This window comes from Triplophysa dalaica, chromosome 25, assembly GCF_015846415.1.
Source record: "Triplophysa dalaica isolate WHDGS20190420 chromosome 25, ASM1584641v1, whole genome shotgun sequence".
Classification (NCBI taxonomy): domain Eukaryota; kingdom Metazoa; phylum Chordata; class Actinopteri; order Cypriniformes; family Nemacheilidae; genus Triplophysa; species Triplophysa dalaica.
This window is the reverse complement of record NC_079566.1, coordinates 15,608,090-15,624,487: the sequence shown is the minus strand read 5'-3', so window position 1 is coordinate 15,624,487 and position 16,398 is coordinate 15,608,090. Positions and strand designations below refer to the sequence as shown.

Genomic DNA, 16,398 nt, shown 5'->3' with positions numbered 1-16,398 from the left:
TCTTTGTTGTTTTGTTTCACTGGGCGTTTATGAAATATTGCAATCTAAATTCGGTACAACAACGTGTATCCGTCTTCACAGGAAAGCGTCTGTGGGTGTTGTTTCTACACTGTTACGCTCTTATTGTGAAAGTGGAAATAAAGTGATGTAAGAAGAGATGTGCAAAACAAGCGTGATAACTATCCAACTACCCAAAACTGTGAATATACAGTAGTGGTTAAAAGTGACGCCCAACATTTGGGTTTACCCTTTTTTGTCAAATAACAAATCAAACGTTTGGTGTTTCCTCATATTTTTGTTGGTTTCATTTAACCTGAGGACACATTAAAAACAAATATTGTGTGAATTTGTTCCCTTTTGATGTCACGTGTAGATGCTGAACTGCTGGTTGACCGTGGTGACCCGTAAGATCACACACATGTGTGTTTAGTTATGGGATGGCAGGTCTGCTGACTGCTGGTTTTGGCGTGAGAGTGTTTGTTGAAGGTCTTTGCCAGTGGAACACACACATCTCATCTCACCCGCTGCCATCTGTACCAGATCTGTTCGTTTGCTTTTTTCAGATTTGCCCAAGTTTGTGAACTAACTTGAATCTGTGTGTGTGGCTGTAAGATTTATTCCATGTGCATCTGTGTGCATTGGTTTTCTGTTTCACTCTCAATGTGTGCAATCTTACTTGTCTAAAATCACAAATTCTAAACATTACATCTATTTTGGTGTCACACAGCATCGTCACCTTAAATATATTACTTGTTGCTTGGAACTTAGCAGCAACTGAACGCTGTTTAACTACGATATTATTATTCATTATTACCATTCAATTTAAAAAAAGATTTGAATAAGATACCAAACTCATTTTGATTTTCATATGTATGATTGCTTTGGCACATTATTCTTAATGTTCTGTGATGGTAAACTTGGTGATACCTGCACATGTTAGAGATATTTTGGAAACATTGTTACTGTCCCACACAAGGGGCGGGGCTTTCTGCCCGTCTGACATCCACGCAGAAGGAGGATGACCTTTAATTGGCTGTTGAAGTGTTAAGGCGGAGACAGAAGCTAATGATGGTTGAGGCTCAGCCGGATGATTCTTTTGTGTGAGATGCCACGTGTCCCTAGAGGACAGTCTTATATGTTTCTTCATTTAACGCTTCATTTGTGATAGCTGTCAGGACAGATCTATGTGTGTGTGCGTGCGACACAGGACATTTGTGTATTTGCCAGAAAGCATGAAGAGAAATGCTGTTTTTGCATATTTCAATGACATCAATGCAATTTGCAGACACTTCTAATCAAAGCTACTTGAATTTTATTTGAGGCAATACATTTGATCCGGTTTGTTCGTTTTTATTAAGTCATTGGATTACACATGTTGTACTGTTTGAGTTACAGGGAGGCTTCATGTTTGAGTGTATTTGCATTTTATAAGAATTGCATAGTCAATTCATTTATGTTATTTCTATTGACGGTTTCAAAATGACAACATAAACAAATGTTACTGCGCATGCGCGCGTTCCTGGACTCCCGTTAACTTCCGGTATACGCTCGCAAATAGTAGAGCGTCTGTAGATTATTTCTGATAAAACAGAGAAAAAACGTTTCTTGGCTAAACTTGCCAATATTTAGAATTTAGAATGCGATACCAGCCTCGACCGCTAGATATAAATGTACCAAACTGAAGGACCCATTCAACAAATTGTTTATTTCCTAAAATTGTTATATAATAAAATAAAAGTAATTAATATTAACATAAATTGAATAAAATATAAATTGTTATATTATTAGCGTGTCTGATAAAACCGTTCATACAACAGTTGAAAGTCACGTGACCATGGCTGTATGATACTCTCAGTGCACATGTGCTCAATCACATATCTGTGTGTGTGTGATCGCGTACGTGTTCGGTCACAATCACACCTTGACCGTGTGTGTGGGGGGGGGCTATGATTTGGGACGATGTTAATGTCCCAGTCTCCTTGTCTATCCAGACACAAAGGCGACCCCCATGTGGGATGAGCCCCTCTTCACTCCCGGATTCCATGAAGATCATTAACTAGACTAGAGAGAGAAAGAGACTATCAATCTTGTCATTTACACAATGCAGAATCAAATCAGCAGCAAATAATAAACTGCTGTAGACAGACGTGTGTGTCGCTAAACATGAACAGGCCTTCTGAAACTCATTAAAAACACATTTAACATCACAAAAAAGATATAAGCTCTCAAATATACGCATGCATAAATACATTCAAGCATTTCAATAAATGCACAGCGTGTTCATATACTGAACATGCCAAAACATATCCAGCATATAAAGACTAAGTTTGGTGTATTTATGAGGCATTACAATTTCAAATACTTTAGCAGATAAACAATACTTGAATTGTTTAAATAGAAATGATTTTATGCACTTTAGTTCTCTGTTTCTGCAGAAGAGAGAGAGCGCAATCATTTCAACCTTCAATATTTCCATGCATGCAGATGCAATAAGTGCTCACATTTTTTATACGCCCGTGTGCTGACATGTAATAACATGAAGAAAATCTCTCATATCAACCCCAAATCCGTGCTTTCCCCTCTCATAAAAGTTCCCATCTGCACAGCTCGAGTAACCTTCTGTGAATACATCCATCTGAATTGTTCCTAAATAGACCGCAAGCTGCTAATAAAGTATACTTAACATAACAAAAGAAAGCAGAGTCCTGTCACCCGAGTCTGAGCGTAAGATAACAGAGACGGGAGCCAATGGGAGGGCTCGGATGCTCGGCACATCATCTCTGACTCTGTGTTTTCCACTCTGCTCAGCAAAAGCCGAGCTGAGATCAATATCACGAGAGACGGAGTCTCATCCTAAATTACCGGCTAACAGCAGAGTCCTTTTCCCCCCTACACTTGAGACCCTGCAGTAGAGAGGGATGGACTATCTTTAGCGGTAATGGAGGCTGTTTGTTATAAAGCAAGGTGGTTAATATCTGCTTGTCTTCTTTCTCTGCCTGTTTCTCTGCTCTCAGGGGCTACGGCACTTATATTATTAGCCGTGTAGAAACGGCCATGTCGAGGTCTTATTAAGCTTTTATCCGCAGGCCTCTGTCCAATCTCTGCGGGTTGCTACAGTAAGCAGAATGTTATATTGGAGAGTTTTATTAAATTGACGGTTCTGGTGGTCTCGGTGGAGTTTGTGTGCTTGGAGGTTTTAAAGAAGAGTGCGTAGGAAAGACGGAGTGACCTCTGAACCTCTGTCAGGTGAACCTCGAGTGATTCCCTGTGTAAAATGGATCTGATGGGACTGGGGTTCAAGTCTGCTCTTCTATCCTGCAGGCGTGTAAACTGTTGAAGTGTTGCAGGTGGTTTATGGATTGAGAAGCACAAAAACACATTTAGCAAAATGTCATTTTGTTTTATAGGTGAAGCCATCACTATGCCGTCCATATGTCCACTTTAAAGTGTAAACACTCTGTTTGAGAGATGTTTATCAAACACAACATCCTACAGTTTTAAAATAGTATTTGGGGTTGTTTTTGTGCCTTTTTTCATTGCTATTTTTGCAGTTTCATTTGTTGATCATATCCGCTCTAAATAAATGAACATCTTTGATTGTTTTGTGTTTGACAGTGAAGTCTCTTTATTCACACGAGCTCTCTGGTGAAACCTCACAGACGGCAGTATTGGCAGAGACAAGGACGCCCTCCTGCGGCCACATCTAGTAACAGCAGTTTTCTATTTACAGTTTTCTATGTGATATTTAAGTGATTATTAAAGACAATGCTTCATATTTGTATGTGCTTTAGGGAAATCATGAGATATAACAGTGTTTCTTTGCATTTGAGATTAAATAAGACCCTGCGGTTCCAACAGAAGATCAACACATGGAGACAGGTGAATCACACAGGTGTGTATCTTTATCTTTTACAGAACAAGGGAGACCTGGAAAGAAACATCACACATAACATGTCTCTGAAAGAATGTTCCCCCTTGTGAAAATATAGAGACCTTTCTCAAGTCAAAGGTGAAAGACTCTGGTAATCTCACAGGTGTCTCGTCTTAAATTTCAGTAGGAATCTCAAGAATGTCTCAAGCTGTTTTGTCTTCAGCTTTACTGAAACACCAAAGACTTTCTGATCAAACATCAACATTCATCTTTAGCTTGATATTTTTTTACAATAACAACTTTTTTTTGAGAAACTTTACATTAGTTGATACTTGAAAAATCTTTTGTAACTCTATTATAGTCGTGGACTAAGAAAAAACAGAATATAATTCTCCTTCAAGGTGATGGTTAGTTCATTTTTGTAACTGTCACCCCCTTGTGAGAATCCTAGCCCAGCACCTTCCTATTCTTTCATTGTCTCTCATTCTCAGCTGTAGTTCAGTGACCGCTGTTCAGCGATGTGTGAGAGAGATCTCAGATGTTCGATTGGTTCTCGACTCTTCACACACTGTTGACGCGCCGCTCTGATCTTCAAACAAATCTGTGTTTGCTGCTGAATGAGGTCACATCCTCGTGTGTGTCCTACAAACTGCGAAGTGAACAAGACAATGCTTCAATCCTCATCTGCTCGTGAAGAGAAAAGAGAGAGTATCATCACCTGGACGACTGTGAAAGGTTGACATCAGGACATAACCCAGACATGAGAGAGGTCACGCACATCACCAGCGATCTCATGAACATCTGTGCTGTGACTATGAAAGAAAAGTGACTAGCACTAAAATCTTCACACAAATCCATATATAATATTTCATACAGCTTATCGTAAACAGTAAATGTTAGGCTGTGTCTTCCAACAGACAGGTAAATATAGGCCCATTTTAGGGAAGTTGGTGAATATGTGCACTGTGTAGACAATATTCTACATTCTCTCTAAGATGTTATTTTATTGATTTAATATATAAATATTGGGATAATTTCTTCAGTGCATGTGTTTAATATGTGCCAAACAGATCCGAACCCCCGAGAGCAAGTGAACGGAAGAGCTTTCGCTCCCTTTATGAGACGTGTAGACATGACCAATCAGAGGGCAAGAAGAGCTTCTACCTGAGCAGGTATCACCTAAGAGAAGAGCACCTGTGTGCGCAGTCTCTCGAACCCCTCTCGCCACCAACATCTCTTCAATTACAAAAAAAGAATATAAAAACAGGATAAAAGACATCGGTTATGGAGATCAGGGTCGTTTTAATGCTCGCTGTCACCTGCTGGAGCCTGTTGCGCGAGGCGCGTGGGGATAAGAAAGACATTTACAGGAAGGTTGTGGATTTGGTGGCTCCTGGTGAGAAGTTCCTCACTGAAGATGCGCTTCGCTCGGTTTTTGAAGGGCTGGAGAAACGTGTGCAGTGCTCCGGTGTGTCGTGTGAAAAGGTAAGATATGTTTGCGACTTTTGGAGAGGTCGAGGTCCAGCGCGCGCCTGCTGTAGGGTCGTGCGCTACACCTGCGCGCGAAACAAACGACTCAGGAACGAGCACTTTTAATTGAGCGAATCTGTCATATACAAAAAATATATCTGTTACAATATAATGCAAACGAGGCAAAAGAAGCTTAACGCAAAAATGTGAAGTAAATTGTGATAGTTTGCGTATGTGAGTATAACGTTATAAAGGGAAAGCAATTTCCGAAAAGTGTTTTATTTAATAGTAAAACATTAAAACACTTAATAAAGTCAATAACTTTTTAATGAAAGATTGTGAGCAGTTACTTTAATTATGTTTTATGTAGTTTGTCGATTAGGATATTTATCAGCATAAGGACTCGGTTTAGTTGTATTATCTGTAAAATATGAAATAATAAAAACTATAAAAAATATGGTGTAACATGTCAAATTAGTTATCTGACACTGAAAATACAAAAGGCTAAACGGGGTTAGTTGTGACGCGTTTTAACCGGAATAAAACATTAAAAAATACTATTTATTTTGTCTAAAAGCCCTTAAATTTTACATCAATATTTCCAGGAAAAAAAATCACAGTTAATTCACAGAGATACAGATTTGTAAATAATAAACTATTGTTTGACATAAGAAATGTGCCAAATGTAATAAATTATTTGTATGTCATAAAAACACTTTTGCTAAAAGGTCAGTCTGATAAATCTAATGTTTAATATTATTTAATAATGTTAATAAAATCCTTCATAACTCATTTAGGCCTAAGATACCAGTTTGAAATAATAAAAACAGGTCTAAACATTAACTCAAACATTTTGCATTAATTTATAAAAGCCAAACTTAATAGAGCGTTAAAAGAGCTCAATCTCTCTAATACGTTTAACGTCCAGTTTGTGAATGTGAAATAACAGATCTCTCTCTCTCTCTCTCTCTCTCTCTCTCTCTCTCTCTCTCTCTCTCTCTCTCTCTCTCTCTCTCTCTCTCTCTCTCTCTCTCTCTCTATGTGTGTAGTGTCTGTCTGTGTCCGGTGTGTCTCAGCTCTTGAGGAACTACAGTAGTTCAGATGGTCTACAGATGGAGGAGTTCTTCATGACGGCCGCTGGCTTCTGTCTGTTTCTGAGCGCTCCAGAGGAGACCTGCGGGGTCATACGTGAGGGCCGATGGGGCATCGAAACCCAACACTTCATTGAATCAGTTCACAACGACAGCAACATCAACACCGGCCCCCATTACCATGACGATGTCAGTGTCACAGAATATGAGGGTTTGGAGAGAGTACTTCTGGACATCGAGAAACATTATCAACCGGACACACATGAGGTCAGTGACTTATTCTTTTTTAAATAAAACCATTTTGTTGACATGTGGGGTTTGTGAATAAAACAAAGTGTGTTTTCAGCCCTGTCTCTCGCTCAACGACATCTTGGAGGAGAGCAGCGATCATCACGGAGATCACACACACGTGGAGCTGGACGTCGTGTTTGGAAACATTCTTTATCACGTTCTGCGTGGAGACTGCATGAGAGCTCATGTCCTGCCGGAGCAACAGTACTTTCTGGATTACATCTTCAACCGCTCAGAGAATCTCACCCTGCACGGTACGACAGTCCCACTCAATTCTGACCTTTTATGTTACCAAAGTCATGTGGTATTAACGATGTCATTCTTCCAGACTTTGAAAACCTTCTGAGGTCGCTGAACCTTGGTGGAGGGGAACACGACGACGGTCACGACCACCATCAGACTGAACCCCACTACAGCCGAAAGACCCACAGACAGAGTCACCCAGAGGGTCGCCGTAGCAACAGCACCTGGGATGCGGTAATCATTCATTCCCTCGGCTCAAAACTTTAGCAGAAATCTTGAAGCATCATGTTTGAACCATATGAGGCGATGCTGCTGAACATCACCCGACAGCATCCGAGCATCATTGAGGCGACTTCCACCGGCAGCAATCATATTTCCTCCTTATACACAAATCAAATTTATTTTGTGATTCTGTTTGGTGCAGAAGTGACACGTCAAATCTTTGCAATATTGGCCTTCAGTACAACATGTTTTCCAGTATGGCATCATGGGAAATCTCAGCACGCTTCATAAATCCACTAGTTTATCCGTCACGCATGATGAAGAGGCCTGTGACATGACGTGTTATGATGATCAGAAAGAAATTAAGCCGTACATACGATTTCTTGCATCCAGCTCGGGTTTTAAGATGAATTTCGGTAAATTTACATTCTGTCATAATAAGACCCGTCATATCACATCCGTGGAATGAATCAGTGGTGGGGTTTTGGAGTGTTTCATGTGTGATTATGAAAGCAACAGCACTGATGTGGTGTGAAATGTGTTGATGATTGTGTTTCTCATGCAGACGTGTTTCAGCGCTGAAGACCTGCTGAGAATCCACCACATGAATGCTTCAGCACTGACCAGAGATCAGTTCACTCAGATCAGTCCTGCACTGATTCAACAGATGCTCAGTGGAAGCTGTTCTGAGATCAGTCCCGGTCCTGTGAGCCCTGACTCTTTGAGCACCGCTGAACGTGAGTGAGCTCTTCAGACACCCTGATGTGTGTTTTACACCTCACCTTTCTTGCTTGTTTTTTTAGATCTGTTCATTTATCTGAAAACCCTCATGCACTTTGTTTGTATTTATATTTCTGGAGTAATGTTCATTTATAAAACATTTGAAGACCTTGTGAGGTCTAAATGTGGACTGAATTCTGTAAACATGAACAAAACACCATGGTTATTAAAACACTCCAATGTATAGTGAAAGGCTATCTTTATACAACATATATCTTATTGTAAATATAAAAATTACAGTTTTATGAAAAAATATATACTTTTAAAGTGATACTTCCCCCAATAATGAAAATTCTCTCATCATTTACTTATTTGAGTTGTTCCAAATCTGTATAAATGTATTTGTTCTGATTAACACAGAGAAAGATATTTGGATGAATGCTTATAACCAGAACTAGCAGGATATTTTGAAGAATGCAGCACAGCAAACGTTCTGGGGCACTTTTGACCACCATTGTTTTTCCTACTATGGAAGTGAATGGGGACAAAATCTGTCTGGTTATGTGCATTCTTCCAAATGTATTTCTCTGTTTTCATCAGAACAAAGACATTTATACACATTTGGAACAACTCCAAGGTGCTCATCTTTGGTTAAAGTATCATTTTAACTCTTGTGGGGTGTTTTGGTGTGTCGGATCTGTTTTTCAATGTTTACTAAATGTGACCCTGGATCATAAAACCAGTCTTAAGTAACACAGGAACATTTTTTGTAAAAGACAAAAATTCATATGGTTCAAAATTAATGATTTTTCTTTTATGCCAAAATCATTAGGATATTTAGTAAAGATCATGTTCCATGAAGATATTTTGTAAATTTCCTACCTCAAATGTATCAAAACTTTATTGTTGTAAGTGGATGTCCTGTCACAGTGCCTCTGATAAACAACTTCAAAGGCAATTTTCTCAATATTTCGATTAAATATTAGATATTTTGTACTCTCAGATTCCTGAGATTGAATCCGTTGTATCTCAACCAGATATTGTGCTATTCTAACAACTCAAGCATCAATAGAAATCTCATTTATTCATCTTTCAGATTATTTGAAAAATTGACCCAGAACACAGGTTTTGTTGTCCAGGGTGATCATGTATGATCATATTATCATGCTCATTCTTCTAACTCTGACATTTATTCAAGATAAAATTATTTTTGAAATGATGTGTTTGTGTTCAGGTTATGGATACGCCACTCTGGCCAATCTTATCATCTGTCTGATGGCCATGTTTGGGATTGTGGTGTTGTTGTTCACGGCCTGTACTCAAGTGTTTGAGTTGTGTATTCAGTTCTGCATCAGTCTGGCTGTGGGCTCGCTGACGGGTGACGCGCTGCTGCATCTTCTGCCTGCGGTGAGCAAAACTCTTCAATTCAACACAGTTCCAGAACTGAAGCGACACAAGACAAATCCATTCCATTCCATTCCATTTTCTACCGCTTATCCTCGGGTCACGGGGAGCCTGCGCCTATCTCAGGAGTCATCGGGCATCAAGGCACAAGACAAATCATGAAACAAAATTTGCTTGTTTTGTAAAATAAAAAATAAAAGTCCTACAATATTATACTTTTTAATTTGATAAGAAATGTAGGAATTATTGTTATTATATCTATTGTTTATATCTTGTTTATTTTAAAAGAGATGTCATCAGTTGTGACCACATATCTGTTGGTGAAATATAGGATTTGGGTATAGTTTGTTATAAATTGTTCATTTTATTTCACTTGGCTTGTAATCTTGTCAGTATAGCTCACACCAGCATTGCCAAAACACAAATTCAACTTTAATTCTCTGTCTGTGTGTGTGTTTATGGTTTACATTTCATGCAGCTGACAGACGCAGATGTTTGTCAGTTTGAAAAGTTTTTGCGTTTACAGTTTTATATTCACACATGACCTCCATAAAAAAACACTAAAGAGCGTCTGAGAGGTGTGTAATGTTTTGTTGGCAGGACATTTCTCTTGTTTAATGATTAAAAGGTCGCTCTGACCCTGGTACGACAGGCCTGGCACACATTATTTCGCTCAGGCCGGCGATCGACTCAACGTAACCCACTTTCCTTCATCCGTTTAGATCTGTGTCAGCATAACTTCAGGCCTGTCAGCGCCCTAAAATCACACGGTGTCTGAGAAGAAACACAAGAATCATTTCACAGCACATGTTTTCTAAGTTCACTTCACTGGGAAGGTTTGTGATTTGTTTGTGTGTCTGTTGTGTGTAGTTTTTGGGCCTCCACTCGCACGAACATGGAAGCAGTCTTGACCATTCAGAAGACAACTTTGACTTTCTCTACAAACTCCTGGTGCTCATCGCGGGCATTTATTTCTTCTATCTGATGGAGAGCATCTTCTCCATTGTCACTCGTAGAGAACATCACCATCATGATGGCGTGAGTAAACCATGCTGTGCATCTCGTTCAGATCGAAAGTTTTTGTTTGTTAAAGAAGCACCAAGACTGTTTTTCTTGAGATAAAAATTTGAGACCTGCTGATCTGGCATCTGTTTCGTCACAAACTCTTGTTGTAGGAGGAGTCTGATCTCCATCACTGTGACCACGGCAAAGTCCTGCAGATGTTCCAGCAAGAGAAACACAACAAAAACTCAATGTCGCAGGTTGATCTGGTGAGACATATTTCAGACCGTGCAGGATGTTATAAAATTGGAAAGCTGCACGTAAAAAAGAAGAAGCTAATTGAAAATATGAATAAAGCTGAAAACAAGCCTTTGTTGGCATGTATACTATTCAAATCCACTTGTTTTAGGGATAATTGAAAGGGCTGGTTCACCAAACATATAAATTATGTCATTACTACCCTCAGGTTGATCCATAACTTTATACATTTCATTGACTGTTAAACACCAAGACATTTTTTTGTAAGAATGTTAGCAATATTCAGTTCTGGGACACCATCCACTACCATAGTAGGAAAACAATGCTGTGTACTTTTTGTTCTGTTGAAGAACTAAGGAAAAAAAGTGTTCTGGGGCACTACTATGGTAGTCAATGATGTTCCAGAAGTGAAAATTGATCACATTCTTCCAAATATCTTTCTCTCTGTTCATCAGATTTATACAGGTGTGAAATGACATGAGGATGAGTAAACAATGACAGTATTTTCATTTTGGGGTGAACTATCACTTAAAGGTTAGTGTTAGGACAGATTTGGCAAAATAAAATACCTAGAAAAGAATTTATTCAGAACACTTGTGCTAACAAAATTCACTGAAACTGGAGATGAATCATTGAAGATCCATTAATTGACATGAAAGATTGTAGTGTAATGTTTAACTTTGAGTTTGTTTAAACAACGCTTTTGTTCATTGTTCATTCAGGTTGACACAGAAAAAAATGAGAAATCCTTCCTGGAACCTGTTGAGCGCAGAAGAGGTGAAATAAACACTTCATCAATCATTTAACACAGTTAGAGTTCATCACAGTAAATCTCACCTGACCCACTTCTAAATCCTGTTTTCACGGTCGTTCTCTCTTCAGAGCAGCGATTGCTTCCCTACATGATCACCATTGGAGACAGCATTCATAACTTTGCCGACGGTTTGGCACTCGGTGCCGCGTTCTCCGTGTCCTGGCGCTCGGGTCTGGCCACGTCTCTGGCCGTTCTGTGCCACGAGCTTCCACACGAGCTGGGTGAGTGACGTGATGTCTGTTGAGTGTTTGTTCAGAGATAAACCCAGATGTCACTCAGTGAAGCAGATTCCCAAATCTCAGAATTTCTCAGACGAACAAAGACACTTTTGAACAACTGCAGCTCTGTGTTCTTAAAAATCAAGGTGCTTCATGATGTCGTAGAAGAACCTTCTTTGTCTCCGTGAAGAACCTCTAACACCCAATGAACCATTCTGTTTCACAACAATCTGATAAAGGTGAAAAGAGATGGTTCTTTACAGAAACCAAAAAAAGGTTATTTTATGGCATCGCTCTGAAGAACTTTGTAAGCACTTTTATTTTTAAGAGTGAACATTATCAGTTCCTCCTTTTTTTATTATTTACTTAATCAGCGTTTAGCATTATGGGAATGAAATCTGTCTTTTATGGTGATTTAATACTATAAGTAGTCACACACCCTAAGTAACGTCTGACCAGTGTTGGGTAAATAACTAAAGTAGTTTGTAGTAGAGTAGGCGGGGCGAGACCGTGGTTCGAGACCGGTGAGTAATTGTTAATGAGTAGGATCACGTAGGAGATCGGGAGTATATAAGAGAACGAGCGACCGAACCGTCGAAGAGAGAGGACCGGGCCCGAACATGTTTGTATTTGTATTTATTGTTTCGTTCTGTTATTACTTTATTAAATGTTTAAATGTCTTGCTGGTTCCCGTCTCCTTCCTTCCTTTTATTGAATCTCTCTACATAATTAATTACTAGTTACTCATTACATTAATTATTACTGGATAATGTAATTAGATTACTTTACAAACGACTCTCTTCAAATATTTCTTATTACTAATTACTTTCTGTATCCCATATCAACCTTGATTAAATTTCTCTTTTAATTCATTCAAGTAAATAATATAAAGCTACATAAAGGAGTATTATTAATTGACCAAAGTATTACAAATGTGAGAATTATACATTAAAGCTCTGATTTTAAAGTAAGACTTAGAATTTTGATGTCAATTACACTATTGCACACACACATATAACACACAGTATTTAGTTTAATTACATCAGAAGTAACTGTAATTAAATGACAGACAAATAAGAGTAATCCCTTACTTTACTTTTTCAAGGGAAAAGTAATTAAATTACAGTTACTTATTAGATAGTAACTAGTTACACAGTAACTGACGGACAGTTTCAGAGTTCTGGATGTATTCCTTCTCAATATCTTGTCAGATAATTTTTCTAAATTTCTAGAAAATATAAATTGGTTTGACTTTGTTTTCAGAATAGTTCAAGTAATCTGACCAGACATCGCCTCTCGAGTTTTAATGAGATCTCAACAGTGATGTAAACAGAGCATCAGAAGACTTGAAGAAAGTCTTGATTATTTAACTAAACTCTTGGTGTCTGTGAAGTCATAAGTCGAATGCATCACTTGTTTTTGATGCGAAACTTCAAATGCTCATAAAACCAGGGTGATGGAAACCCGGCTATTGATGAGATCTTGTTTTTGTTTTTCGTCTGAGAACATCTCTGTGGTTTTGTTTCAGGTGATTTTGCGATCTTGTTGCACTGTGGAGTGTCTGTAAAGAAAGCTTTAATGCTGAACGTTGGCAGTTCTCTCACCTCTTTCATCGGACTGTACATCGCCCTGACTGTCTCCACAGAAAGCGTCGCCACGGAGTGGATTTCGGCCATCACCGCTGGACTCTTCCTGTATGTCGGTCTTGCAGACATGGTACGTGGATAATCTCCGATTTTTTACGTTTATTGCTTTGTAAAGTTTTTCTTTGTGGAAGAGATCTCAGATTTTTCTCAAAGCTTCTCTTTGTGTCTCGTGTATAGTTGCCATCTATGGTCCACGTGGACAGCCGGAGACCGTGGCTGATGTTTCTCCTACAGAATTTGGGCCTCTTAAGCGGCTGGGGCATTTTGTTGCTCTTGTCTCTTTATGAAGATCAAATAGGTCTATAATGTGTTTCGTTTTTGATATGGTAGATATCATGGCATGTAAAACATGTGCAATTGAGTTCCAGTGTGTTAGAATATTCAGAAATGACTTTAGGATCGTTTTAAAGGGATAGTTCACCCAAAAATGCAAATTCTGTCATCGTTTACTCACCTTCCAGTTATTCCAAATATGTATAAATTTCATGGTTCTGATGAACACAGAAGAAGATATTTTGAAGAATGCTTATATCCAAACAATTCTTGGACCCCATTGATCTACCATAGCAGGAAAAAATACTTTATGATGTTTTAGTTTTGTCGAACACAGAAGACGATAATTTGAAGAATGTATGACATCAAACCGTTCTTTGACTGACTTGTTATTTTTTCCTACTATGGTAGTCAATGGGGTCCAAGAACTGTGTGGTTACAAGAATTCGTCCAAATATCTCTCTCCGAGTTCAACCAAACAAAGAAATGTCTACAGGTTTGGAGAGTAAATAATTCATGATCAAATTTTCATTTTTGGGTGAACTGTCCCTTTAACTCTCAGCAAAGACAAACTTTTTTCTGGTTTGTCATTTTTGTCATGTTTATGAATGTTTACCAGAGCGTTTCCTGTAATGTTTATTCATGAACACCAGCGCTCTAAATAACATTTTTTACGTAGCTCCTTTTTGTTTATTTAAATGTTGTATTTTTCATTAATGAATACGGACATTTTATTGTGGCGTGTGTTTGGATTGTAATATTATGTTAAAGTTCTTAAAATATACAGTAAGCCCAAACCAAAGTATTAAAAGCACATTGAGTGTGATTGTGATCAAACTTTCTGCTTGTATAAAATGTATGAAGTTTCATTCACTCACTCACGTGTTGTCTAAACCAAGTGAAATGATTCCTTTAAAACTGTTTGTTGCAGAGAAATAACATTTGTAAAGAAATCCTTACGAACACTCCATGACATCCTGTAACCGTTGCTCTTTCTCGTCTAGACATCAAAATCTGTCAGTCTCAGCGTTCATAGTACAAGAGCTCACAATCCTCATGATGTCATATAGATGTTGTGTAAGCCACCAGAACTCTTCTCGGTACCGTGATATTGTGTGTGTGATATTGTGCGGTTAAACTGTGTGATGAAGGCATTAATGCGATCCTCGGGTCAAACTCTACATTCTGCGGTCACAGGGTTCATCTGACATTACACTGACTTATAGTCAAAGACTTAAAGGTTACTTTAAAGTCACATATGTTCATGTACCATTTAGAAACCATCTATATTTATTAAGATGTGTAATGTGCAATTATAAGAAATATTTAAGTGTTGGATAATATCATTTCCTCCTTAGAAATCGTGAGATAAAATCATGTTTTTGTATCATTCTGTTGTAACCGAAAGATAAAAGACACTTGCTTGTACCTTCTTCATTTTGTGTCTTTTCTGGTTGTTTCTTCACCTTAATGTCTGATATTCATCTCACAGCTGGTTGAATTATAACGTAGTTGATTTGAAGTTTTTTTAAATTTCTGCTGAACATAAATTAAATAAAACTTTGAAGTCTGCAGAAGAAGTGTTTAACCGTAATGTCGTCTTTGGCATCTGACACGCAGCACAAAGTTCAAACTCACTCAAATCTTGTACATTGAATTGCATGTCATAAAGTTCATGTCATGTTCAGAGAGATCAGACTAAATAAGAAAATCACTGAGGCATGTTTCTAAAACTTTATAGAAAGACACAGAATATTTATCCTTAAAAGATGCTTCATAACAGTAATGATTCTCATAATTGTTGAGTTGTCATCCATTCAATAACATTCAGACTGAATGAGATGTCTTTAAGCGACACAGATCCTATTGGTAAAGTATAAAATAACTTCAAACCAACTGTATGATTTTTTATTTTGAATCTACATATTTCTATCATTTATAATCACCTGAATCACCTGTTGAGTCCAGTGAACAGAGGCAGCTTCTAAAATAGGAAGGCCTAAATAAAGAGTAAAAACTCAAGCTGTGTTACGGTAAATAATTTCTTATTTTGTGTGCGCATCTTTACTACATGTCTAGTCATCAAAAAGATGTTTTTTCGTGGCACCGTGACACAGACACAGATAATGAAGAGCTGTTTTTATGTTTATTGAAGGCTTATCCGACTGCAGGGATGATAGTGAGAAACATCTGAGCAAAGACTAAACCACAATCACATGAAATATATCTAATCGGGTAAATGACACCGTTTATGTAACTGCAGTTTATGTAACAAATAAGAATTATAAAAGGGATTTCTGAAGGGATGATTATCTTGATGTCCTTTTACTTCAGTAGTTTTGTGTGTACAAAAGAGGTAGGCTACACAAAAAAAGTTGCAATTGACTTCTTTTCAGTATGGTGACATGTTTCCGAGAGAAAAGGCTTCTTAAATAAGAATAAAAATGTAGGGCGGGGCTTTATTTTGCCCTTCCTTTTTGATTGGTTTGTTGTCGAGCCTGGAGGGGAGGGCTAAAAATGCCTGGCCTTTGGACAATCAGCAGGCCTATAGTCCGACCTCTCTTTTGTTGCTGACGTCATGTGGTGAAGAGTTGTTCTAGAGAAGCTTAACTTTTTGATTAAAGATTGCAAGTGTAAATGAATTTAAAAATAATATTTTATAAAAATCACTGCAACACTGTGTAAAACATTTAGAAATTCCTGTTTGATTGCTGGTGACTTTAAGAAAAATTCCTTCGCAATCACATCTGAGGAACCAATCGCGACCAGAAGTGACTCCAGTGAAGGCCCAAAATCTCCATAAGCAAGCTTTATTATCTTGGTTATTGGTAGCCTAAATAAACATAATTTCTCTCCCCACAAATGCTTAATTTGG

The 16,398-nt window shown here is 38.1% G+C and overlaps 1 protein-coding gene across 1 annotated transcript; it reads left to right on the top strand.

Moving 5' to 3' along the window:
- Nucleotides 1-5,032: 5,032 nt before the first annotated feature.
- slc39a4 (solute carrier family 39 member 4) lies at nt 5,033-15,001 on the top strand. The gene is made up of 12 exons (XM_056741384.1): nt 5,033-5,356; nt 6,391-6,699; nt 6,779-6,977; nt 7,052-7,200; nt 7,754-7,925; nt 9,143-9,315; nt 10,183-10,350; nt 10,488-10,583; nt 11,295-11,349; nt 11,455-11,607; nt 13,133-13,320; nt 13,428-15,001. The coding sequence occupies exons 1-12, from the start codon at nt 5,156-5,158 to the stop codon at nt 13,554-13,556; spliced, it is 1,992 nt and encodes a 663-aa protein (XP_056597362.1). The 5' UTR covers nt 5,033-5,155; the 3' UTR covers nt 13,557-15,001.
- Nucleotides 15,002-16,398: the final 1,397 nt, after the last annotated feature.